The sequence below is a fragment of the Clarias gariepinus genome, chromosome 1, assembly GCF_024256425.1.
Source record: "Clarias gariepinus isolate MV-2021 ecotype Netherlands chromosome 1, CGAR_prim_01v2, whole genome shotgun sequence".
NCBI classification, from domain to species: Eukaryota; Metazoa; Chordata; class Actinopteri; order Siluriformes; family Clariidae; genus Clarias; species Clarias gariepinus.
Window position 1 is genome coordinate 49,094,833 of NC_071100.1, and position 11,432 is coordinate 49,106,264.

At 38.1% G+C, this 11,432-nt stretch overlaps 1 protein-coding gene across 1 annotated transcript; it reads left to right on the forward strand.

Moving 5' to 3' along the window:
* The first annotated feature begins 1,525 nt into the window (after positions 1-1,525).
* LOC128518520 (phospholipid scramblase 1-like) lies at positions 1,526-9,173 on the forward strand. Its single transcript, XM_053491676.1, has 9 exons — positions 1,526-2,163; positions 3,595-3,654; positions 3,732-3,776; positions 3,862-3,947; positions 4,086-4,128; positions 4,205-4,425; positions 6,277-6,438; positions 7,624-7,785; positions 8,379-9,173. The coding sequence occupies exons 1-9, from the start codon at positions 2,082-2,084 to the stop codon at positions 8,424-8,426; spliced, it is 909 nt and encodes a 302-aa protein (XP_053347651.1). The 5' UTR covers positions 1,526-2,081; the 3' UTR covers positions 8,427-9,173.
* The last annotated feature ends 2,259 nt before the right edge of the window (positions 9,174-11,432 follow it).

Here is an 11,432-nt window from a genome sequence, read left to right on the forward strand (position 1 = left end):
TACAGGTGGTTGGTTCCTAGCAACCTTTCCTCATGATGATAATAATAGGGAGGTTGTTAGGTGTCAGTGTTCTGTAGCATATAAGGTTTCCTCAAGGTATTGGAAATGCTATACACAACATGCCTGAGTAATACATGCCCAGGGAGGAATGACCCATTCGTTATGTAAATGTGGATGCTGGAAGTGCCTGGAGCCACGATCATCTGCGAGGGAAAACTTGTGTAAAAAAAAAAAATTGTTAGACGGGGGGGAAACTCGAGGTGGTGCATGGGTAGGTGGAGCTTATTTTATTCTAAGAAACAAGTGGTTTATGCATGTTCATGACTAGTTGTACTGAAGAAAAATTGTGAAATGTGCCTTTTGTCAGAATTGCAGTTTTTAACCGTGTCTCAAATGTAGGAGTCTTACTCTTGTGTGCATTTTCTTGTATTTTATATTATATAATACATAACATCTGCACATGCTGCACCTTTAGAACTGTGCATCTTTAAATCTTTTTTGTTGATTGTTGAATATGAAAGTTACATATTTGCAGCATGTTCCCCTGAGAGCGTAGAAAGACCTGTGGATTTAATCCTAAATTCTTCCTTTGTTGTTGGTACTAGAAACATAATTTTTGGGAAAAAAAAACAACTATCTGCTATCTAGTGTTGAAGCCTGAGAAATCTTTAAACCAATTTGACACCAGGTTAAGTGTGTTGTGGTTCTCTGTTTGAATACCTTTCTACTGAAACCTTACACTCCCTTTGACACCGATAAGAGAAATCCTGAATAATTCATAGCAGCTCATGCATGAGAGAGAGAATTTCTTTCAGCTTCATAATTGCCTTCATAATATAATGACCATGACAATATCGAAAGAAGCTTCATCTTTTACAGTATTGTCATACAAGGTAGGATGCGTCTGTAAAGGAAATACCTACTGAAGGCGTACAGTACATTTTGCTAAGTACATGACTACTTACATAATTGGTGCCATCCTTAAATCTGACTTATTCTTAGATGTGTGAGATGCTTCTCTTTAACTGGTTACCATTTCTCCTTTATGAGAGATTAAGGAGAATTTAACACAGACCAAACAAATCACATGGAGTTCATTATGAAATACATCACAAGGCTTTAGCCCTACTGTATGTGACATCAAAGTGATGTTTCCTTGATTTATCAGTTTGTTCCAGTAATGCAGTCAGAACAGGTTAAATATAAAATGAGTTGTTATTAAAATATTACAAGTGTTTAATAGGATTAAATCTTCTTTCAAGGTTTACAAGTGCTACCCAGACACACCACCATTTCTTTTTTTTTATGATGTCAAGGGTACAAAAGTTCACGACCTAAATTAAAGTCAAGAATAAAGCTGAATAGGGAACTTTACAGAACATTTAAAGGCTTTGTGACATCTGTCAATGTGGGTTCTTATCAGTAACAGTTTTCAAAAGTAGCAAGAAAAAGCAAAATTATATATTTTAATTTCTCATCTCAACCTTCCAGCTTGAAACCCTGACCTACAGTAGCATGAGGAAGTTGTTGGGAAATTTTAAATCAGCTGACGACGTTGGACACATTTTTCACGGTTTTACCAAGTTTTACACTATTAAAAGACCCAACGTGATAAAGCCACACATTTCATGTACAGTTACTGCATACGAGTTGTATATATTTACTCACTGCTTACTCCTAAAAAACTGAATTAACTAGATACCGTGGACTTTATTAATAATCCTGCAGTAATCGTTTTAGATTGCGTTTAAAAACTGGTGTAGTGTATGCGGACAAAAGAGCAGAGAACCAATCTACAAATCTGTAACAAGGTTCTCAAGCTGCTTGTACAAAATACATCACGAGTACAGTTTCATGACTTTAAGGAAAAGATAAGCTGCATATAGCGAGCCTACTGAATTTACTGTTGGTTTCAGGCCATAAACAACTTAAGCATTAAACTGTTCATGACTGATCAGCGTATTCATAACTAAACCACATCAGGAAAAAAAAATTATTTCCATAAAAGCTGATTGCCTCAGATCACTGATTAACCATATTTCATGAATCATAGTAATAAAGGAAGGTAGAAGATCAGATTCATGTTAACCTTCTTTAATTCTTCTGTATATGATCCAGCAGGAGAGCTTCCCAGGCCTCCAGGCACCGTCCCTATGATCCCGGGTGAGTGAGGTGTGAAAAGTGTTTGTCCATTTCTCCTGATGCATTATCGGTCTTGTTTGAGTCCTTCCCATTATTTATGGTCCGTTTTATGATTGTGATTATGACAAGTAAACTTGTGACCAATCTTGTGATGTCAGTTGGATCAGTAACGGTGTCCATTGTGTAATTTCTCCCTGGCAAGTAGAAAGGTTTGACCCTGTCACTATGAAGCATTGTCCCCAGGGTGGTAGATCACATGACCTGGGCAGCCCAGAATAAAAGTCCTGTCTCCTGACTACGACACTTCGGTTGGCAAGTTAGATTCTCAACAGGGAGTAGTCTAAATCTAAATCTAAATCTAATGACACTTACTGGTCTTAGTGAAGAACCGAGTTTTTATATTACACAAAGATAACCCGAGTAAATATAAAATGCAATTTGTAAATAATCATTTCATTTATTGAAGAAAAAAAAAAAGCTGTCCAAACCTGCCTGACCTTATGTGTACTAGTAATTGCCTTCTAAACCTAACAACTGGTTGTTCCAGCCTTGGTGCAATCAAGCGTTTGTGATAACCGACAATGAGTCTCTCACATCGCTCTGCTTGAGCTTCATGTACTGATGGCCAGACATTCTCCCTCAGATTTTTTCAGATTGATTATGGAATTCATGGTTCCATCAATTACGGCTATCAACAAGTTTTCCATTATGGCCCGTGAAGGCTTTTTCTTAATGTCCCAACAATGGCAACTTCCAATCAGTAGTCCAATGCCTTATCCACTGATCTACCTTCTGCCCCATCAAGCTACCACCACCATGTTTTATTCTCGGGACGATGCTCTTTTTATGAAATGCTTATGTTAGTTCTTATGCCAGATGTAATTGGACCCACTCCTTCTTAAAAGTTTTTACTTTTGTTTCATCAATCCATAGAATATTTTACTAAAATACCCAAATTTGGGGCTAATCAAAATGTTTTTTTTGGAAGATGTGCCTTTGTGTTTTTTTTGGTCAGCCGTGTTTTTCGCCTTGGAAATCTCCAATGGATGCCATTTTTGCCATTAGATTTTCACATCGAGCCAGGCAGGTGTGGACAATGTTTTAACATTATTGAATGAAATCATAATTAAATAAAAAACTGCATTAAGTATTTTTTCTGGTTATCTTTGTGTAATATTAAAATTAGTTTGGTAATGTGACAAATATGCAAAAAAAAAAAAATATCAGGAAGTGGGCAAATACTTGTTCATAGCACTGTATACAGTATATTTATTAATATGATTATATTTTTCATGTTAAATAATTTTTTTTTTTAAAGACCAAGGACCAAATATCAAACCAAATACCAAACACATGTTATGTTAGAGGGTCTATCTAAAACTCCTTTCTATCTATTAAACACTGTTTCTGGCTAAAGTTGTCCCGCTAACCGTTTTAAAATGTCTCCCACAGCTTACGGCACTGATCCTTACGCCAACTCTTTCTCAAACGGACAGGTTCCCCTGCCCCCAGGTGTGTTCCCATCAGAGTTTGTTCCATACACAGGTCGCTGTAATGAAACGTTTAACTCCAGTACGCCTTCCCTGCAGGTTTCGTGCCCCCTCAGGCAAATCCGGCGATGACCTTTCCACCAGGTACAATTTAAAAAGCACCATGTCAACTTTACACACGTTCGTGCACAGAGTTCGCACTCAGGGTTTGCGTGTTTGTTTGCTCTAGGATATGTGCCGCCTCAGATACCCCCAATAATGCCCGTCCCACAGAGACCACCTGGATGCCCACCTGGACTGGAGTACTTAACCCAGGTGAGGGAGGAGTTACATCATCATGCCAGTAGACCTGAAGAAATTTTATATTAATTGCGTTTCTAAAACATTTTACCCTTCTGTGTGATTGTGTTTATTTCATGTCACTAATGATAGAAATGCCCGTGTCGCACACAGGTTGACCAGCTCCTTGTCCATCAGAAGGTCGAACTGGTTGAAGGTAGAAAAATACAATCATTCTTATTTAATACGACACTGCACGACCAAAAGTGAAACTTTTCTCTTTCGTCTTGCAGTTCTTTTGGGTTGGGAGACCAACAACCAGTACGTTGTGAAAAACAGCCTGGGACAGCAAGTGTGGCTAGCCGCAGAAGAGAGTGACTTTTGCACGCGGTTAGTTTGCGGTCCTGTGCGTTCTTTTGTCATGCACCTGCAGGACAACGTGGGGCAGGAAGTGCTCACTCTTACCCGGCCTTTAAAGTGCAGCAGCTGCTGGTTTCCTTGCTGCTTACAGGAGGTACATAAGGAAGAAGGTTATTTTTCACCTCTAATCAATCGATTAAACTAATTAAAATATAATACATTTGTACTGATCGACAAATAATTCTACGTACTTTCTATAGTTAAGGCCAAAACTGATTTAGGATTTTTTTAAATACATTTTTTAAATGCACTCATCCAGACCAATCTGGTGGAACTGAAATGACTGATCCTGAAACCGAGTGTTGGCAGAATCACACGCTTATGTACGTCAATCTTATGAGTGTCAGCTCACTGCATTAGAGCTAAATAGAGCTCTTTCGCTTGGCAGCAGTGTGTCAGAGATTTCTACCCGCCATGTTCAACCCCAGTGCTTGGAGGTGAGCCACTCTGGGCAAGCATGCACTGCTGATCAGACTCTAAACCAGCCGGGTAAGCGACAGCGGATAGGCATAGCGATGTGCAGCGATGTGGATCGGAAAGCCGTGCGTGGCTCCTTCTCTCAGTACCGCGCTGTTTGGGGTTTGCAGTTGCAAGCAGTCAAAATTGTACTGTAAAGTAACAATGTTGATCTGACTCTAGTCAAAAGGGCTAAATTTCACTATTTTGCATCAACCACCACTGTTCCCTCATATAGGGGAAAAATTCAAATGAGTTAACAAGAAATAATGCATGCAGTGTTCCATCATTTACATACAGACACAGAGAGCCAAGTGTGTACCAAGGCAGGTGAGATTCCCTTTCAGGTCCAAAATGCCCTTCCTGCATTACATCTGTTTCGTCACCTGATTTTAAAAACGTCAACATTACTGGTTTTTCCGTAGCATTTTTACAATTTTGAGCCCACGCTATGAAACGTCGTTGTCCAGGGTAACATCCTGTTTCTGCAGAACCCATGCTATGAACTTTTATATATTTTCTCAGCTCCTAGCTTACATGATTTAACAAATCAGCTTATTATTATTATTATTATTATTAGGGAAAACACTAACATATGCATGACACAAGGACCAGGATTGAGAACAACTGGTCTAACAACTGGTCTAAACAGCAGAGCCTATATTTTTATTAACCAGATTTGGATGCCATGTTTTAGGAAATTTCCGTCCCAACTACAGTACATCTAAAAAAAAAAAAAAAGGAAAACATATGCCTTATTTTTAGGGCCCGAATACTATGACATCAGCATTAAATAAAAAAAAAAGGAGCCATGACGATGCCTTAAACTTATGCTGAAGAGAGGTTAATAATTTTCTCTGACATCACATTGAGTGACATTATATTAAATGACATCATAACATTTCTTTCTAGCGTCTGTGGCTTTTTGAAGGTCTAGACAGAAAATCCCCCCCTCTTTTCATGATTGTGGAGCTAAATCAAAGAAACATTGGCTTATCTGGCAAATCACTAATGGCAATATTCACAATGGTTATCCATCAATCAATCAATCAATCAATCAACATTTGTTTATATAGCACTTTACAGCAACCTAAGCTGAACCAAAATGCACAGTACTTAAAATGACAAAAAGGTCCTTTAAGTTGATGAATAAAGTTTTGTGAATCTACTGTATATTTTTTGGATCTTAAAATCTCATACATTTTATTTTCCTATGTATATTCTGGAGCACAACGTATTGACTTGCTCTTAAGGTTTCCTGTTTATTGCAGCCGTTAATGTGGTTGTGGCTTTATATTTTCCATGATATATCTTAGTTCTTTTTTTTTAAGTTTCAATTTAACTACCAATTGTCCTGTTAGTAAAGGCTGTAATGTCATATCTCACACTGCACAACATTAGTACTGTTTTAAAACCTAAACCCTTGTGATGTCAGTTTTATAGAGAATAGCTGTTTCTAACTGCAGAAGAAATGTCTTGTGTGTTTCAGCTCGAGGTCCAGGCCCCTCGTGGTACTCCTATTGGATATGTGATGCAGGACTGGCACCCGTACCTCCCCAAATTCACCATCAGGGACGCGAGTATGAGAGCGGTGCTGCGCATCGTTGGTCCTTTCTGCCAGTGGAACTGCTGCTCAGACGTCGTTTTTAAGGTTCTAACCACAGAATGGAAGCCACCATCTTATTGTGTGTCAAACCAGAGGCACCCGATTCCAGTCTGTACTGCACTTAAACACGTGTATCTGTGGCTCTGTGACCTCTGGCAGGAAACAGACAGATTTACCTTGATACCTTTGAGATTTTATTTTGGTATTTTGCAATTTAAAAAAAATCTGATAATTTTTTCATTCTTAAATTTTTTTTTTAAACTTTTTGATGTTTTGGACATTTTATCTTGACATTTTGAGATAGATAAGATTTTTATTTTATTTTTTTACTTTTTATTAGATTAGATTTTTTTTTAAACTTCATAACATTAGACTGAATCTAATCTAATCTTACGGCATTTTAAAGATTTTAATTAAAAGTGTTTTTTTTTTCTTTTCTCCATTTGATCTTTCTTTTGCATCCTGGGATTTCTGACATTTGTCCTTTTTGCATTTTATTACATTTTTTTTCAGCATTCTTAGATTTTATTTGGGCTTTTTTTTAAACTTTGTTTTGACACTAAGATTTTATTTATTGAATTTTTTTTTTAATTTATTTTAAAACTTTCAAACGTTTTGCACTGTGAGATTTTTTGTTTAAAATTTGGGATTTATGAGAATGCATATTATAATAAATAATAATTTATTTTTGTTTTTGGAAATTATTTTCTAAATTAGAAGTCTTTCTTTATATCGCTCTAAAGTCACGATAGCATCAACGATGGTGCAACTACTGACATCTTTAGAGGAAACATAATACTACAGATGGCTGCCATAATTCAATTAAAATAAAAAAAAAAGGCAAAAATAACAACATTTTTGTGCCTCTCTTTGTGTACATATATGTACAGTCTCTCTCTTTATTTTGACAATATTTGAGTTATTGTTAGAGGACACTAAATCTATACTGTTATACAAGCTGCAAATTGTTGACTCCCCTAGAATATGCTTAATAGTCTTATATTTATTTATTATAATTGTACATTTTAGAATTAGAAATAGTAGATACATTTGACTTGATACAAGATAATTTGAATTACGATGTCACGTTAATTTGTTAAACACAGGATGATGCACAAGTGCAGGATCCACGATTTGCCAAAATAATGTAAATTTATGCATTAATTCACTAGATTACATTCATTATTCATAGTCAATAATCCAGTCATTACTGTTTTTGTCCCCTGATAGATCACGTCCCTGGATGAGGCTTCAGTAATCGGTAGGATAAGCAAACAGTGGTCAGGCCTGGAAACCGAACTGTTTACGGACGCAGATAATTTCGGGGTGCAGTTTCCTATGGATCTGGATGTTAAAATCAAGGCTGTTGCATTGGCCGCTTGTTTCCTCATTGTAAGTGGCATTTCAGTGTGTGTTAATGTGGATATTAATATACTTAATAATACTTAATATACAATGTCAACACTTAGTCCTGGTTTGACTTGAATGTTAAGTAAAAACTGCTGTAGAGAAAGGGTGTCTTCAAAAAAAAAGGTGGGGGAAAAAAGTAATTGAAGAACTCAAATGAAGTCAATAATTGGTGTGACGAGTCTTTGCTTAAAATATAGTCGCAGGTACAGTGTATGAGATTTCATAAGGAAATTAACTGCTTAGTTTTACTGAACATCTGAGGACTTTGTCACACTTCCTTTTTCTTCTCACGCGAAACCCAGAAGCTGAGAAGTGGTCTTTTGCATGTAGTAATATGATGTAATTTACTGGCCTCCAGAAATCAGAAATGTTTTTTGTACTGACTTAATAACAAAGTCATACAATGAACATGTAAAGTGTAAAAAAAAAAAACATAGTGTGCTTAAGATTTTTGTGCAGTACTGTAGCTTCTTGTTAAAGTCAAACCGGGACCAAGTGTTCCCTTAACTTTTTTAAGTCGTATGTATATGATAGAAAAAACTAATGCTTTTTTTATTCTTTTGTTTTGTTGACAGGATTTCATGTTTTTTGAGCACTCACCAAATCAAGACTCACATCATTAATATCACAGAGCGTTGTTTTTTTGATCATGTATGTATGAACTGTACTGTACGTGGCGGCACGGTGGTGTAGTGGTTTATTACTGTGGCCTCACACCTCCAGAGTCTGGGTTTTCTCCGCACATGCTGGGTTTCCTTCAAGTACTTTGGTTTCCTCCCATAGTCCAAAGACATGCAGATTAAGTTGATTGGTTTTCCCAAATTGCCTGTAGTGTGTGAATGAGTGTGTTTGTACATGCAATAAAGCGGTGTAGAAGATGAAGATCTATGTATGTATGTATGCTATGGTATGTACAGTATGTATGTACAGTATGTATGCCAAGTTAAAAGTTTATGAAATATATATTTTTAAAACGATATTTTACAACAAAGCAGCACCTGTACAGCAAAAAAAAAAAAAAGAGATAGAGAGAGGAACCAAAACTCAGAAAGCAGAACCTATTCGTGTTTGAGTAAACATCCCGATTGTGTGAGGATGGAAGTAACTAGAAAAAACTAAAGCAAGCTATCAGCCTGAAATGCTACACCTATTCATCATTTCATCATTCTAGTAATGTAATAAGCATGTAGCTGCCTGGCCATGGAGTCTGGCTTACACTCAAACCATCGAGACAATTCCTGGAAGACACCACCTCCACTGAGAACTCTGATCGTCGGCCAGTATTGAGTGTGGTGTTGCTCTGCATACACTTACTGTCTAAATCCACCCATAAAGCCAAACAAAGCAGATATTTGGGTGTGGAATCACTACTGTTGCTACTGTTTGTGTGTTTGTGCCTGTGTGCGCTGCTCCTACAAGTGTGCCGTTTCTTGAATGGATGTCCTCTATGATTTCATAGCAACTGATTGGATTATATGTCCATCTGGCCTTAATCGTATTCAAATTGTGTTATCTTGTTCCTGCTCGGTGCTCCACTTTCTCTGCTGTGACATTTCCTACTGGAGATGTCGGTGGAAAACTGTGAGGATGTATGCAATGTATGTTGAAGCTGCTGCATGTTACCGGGCAATCCATGTGTGATTCAAAAAGAAATCACACTTCAAATTCAAATTTTATTTGTCACATACACAGTATGATATGCAGTAAAATGCCTATACGACCGCCCAAAAACTTAAAAATAAAAGATTAATAATAGAAAATAAATATGGACAAAAAATAAATACAATAGAAAATAAATTTAGGTAAGTTAAAGCTTCTTAGATATAGAAGACAAAAATATAAAAAAAATAAATTTAAGGAAAAGAAAAGAATCTGTACAATATAGAAAAATATAGAACTTTTAGTGTAAATAAAATAAAAATGACTGGGGGTGTTTGCAAATATGCATGAAGGTGTCTCATTTAAAGTGACTTGTGTGCAATGAGCCAAGAAATGGAATAGAAATATGTAAATGTGCAGGTGTGCAGTGTCCATATGTGCCCATGAATGTCCAGAATGAGTGCAAAGAAATAATGTCATAATTGTGCTTGTTTAAAAATGGTTTAGTCCTAAGTGGTGTACTGATTGAGAGACCGTATCACCTGCGGGAAGAAGCTGTTCCTCAGACTCTCTGTGTTGGCCTTTAGGAAGAGGAACTGCAAAAGAGAGAACGGTCCATTGCTGGCGTGGCTGAGGTCTTTCATGATCCTTCTGGCCTTGGTCCAGCACTGCTTGCTGTAAATTGAGTGCAGGTCAGGGAGCTCAGTGTGTATAATGCGCTCAGCTGATCTTACCACCCTCTGGAGAAGGGTGCTGTTCCCAAACCAAGTCGTGATGTTTCCCGCCAGGATGCTCTCTATGGTGCAGGAGTAGAAATTCCTGAGCACCCTGGAGGGAGTCTGAAGTCTCTCAAGCGCCTGAGGTGGTAGAGACGCTGCCGGACCTTTTTCACCACAGTGTTGTGTGGTGACAGGACCATGACAGGTCCTGCGTGATCTGAACACAGAGTTATCTAAAGCTTTCCACAATCTCCACTGGGCTCCTGTTGGTGACAGGGGTCTGGAGGTTCCTCTGCTGCTTTGTACTAAAGTCCACTATCAGCTCATTTGTCTTGCTGACGTTCAGGAGAAGATTGTTCCTCTGCCACCATTTTTCTTCAGATTTCCAATCTCCTCCAGGTAGGCCATCTCATCGTCAGGCTCACCACGATCAGGCTCACCACGATCAGGCTCACCACGATTTGAGTTGGGAGTGGCCATGCAGTCGTATGTGTACAGTGAGTACAGCAGGGGGCTCAGAACACAACCCTGGGGCACTCCAGTGCTGAGATTGAGGGCGGCTGAGACATGTCCGCCCATCCTTACTGCCTGTGGTCTGCCAGTTAAGAAATTAGAGATCCACTGACATAGAGATGAGCTGAGTTACAGGTGCTCCAGCTTAGTGGTGAGTTTGGAGGGAATTATGGTATTAAATGCTGAACTGTAGTCGACAAAGAGCATTCTTTATACAATACCTATTGAGCACATTTCATACACTACCTATTGTGTTTTGGGATTTAAGGACTGTGTGTGGTTTTTAGAGGTCAAAGTATGGATCGATTTACTGTGTGTTGGTAGTAACAAAGTAATCCTAGTTGATCATCATCAAAGAATTGTTCAGACCGAGCAGTCTGTTTGAGCAGGATGACTAACGTTCCACGAGTTGTGATAAAGGGCATAGCAACACTGGGATGTTTAATTATACGTGTCCCCCAGGGTGTTTTCCTAATTGTTAATAACATTACTCTTGGCCGCAGCGTGGGTGAGAGTAGGTCTGTAACGGTCCGCAGTACTGAGGAGAAAGCAGCCGCCTGCCAAAACCCACAACCAGTCACAGAAGCACTTTCAGCAGGAACACACTGAAGGCATGATGACATTCAGTAAAACAGCACTTCCTTTCATGTGTTTTTTTTTTTTTGCAAATAGGTTAACCCTTAATGTTATATAAGGCATTCTCAAGTAGAAGTGCACTGACTAGGGCACTTTATCATAATTACTTACACATAGTGGAAGCCAATAGAGCAGTGCATTATGCATTCTCTACTGGATGGC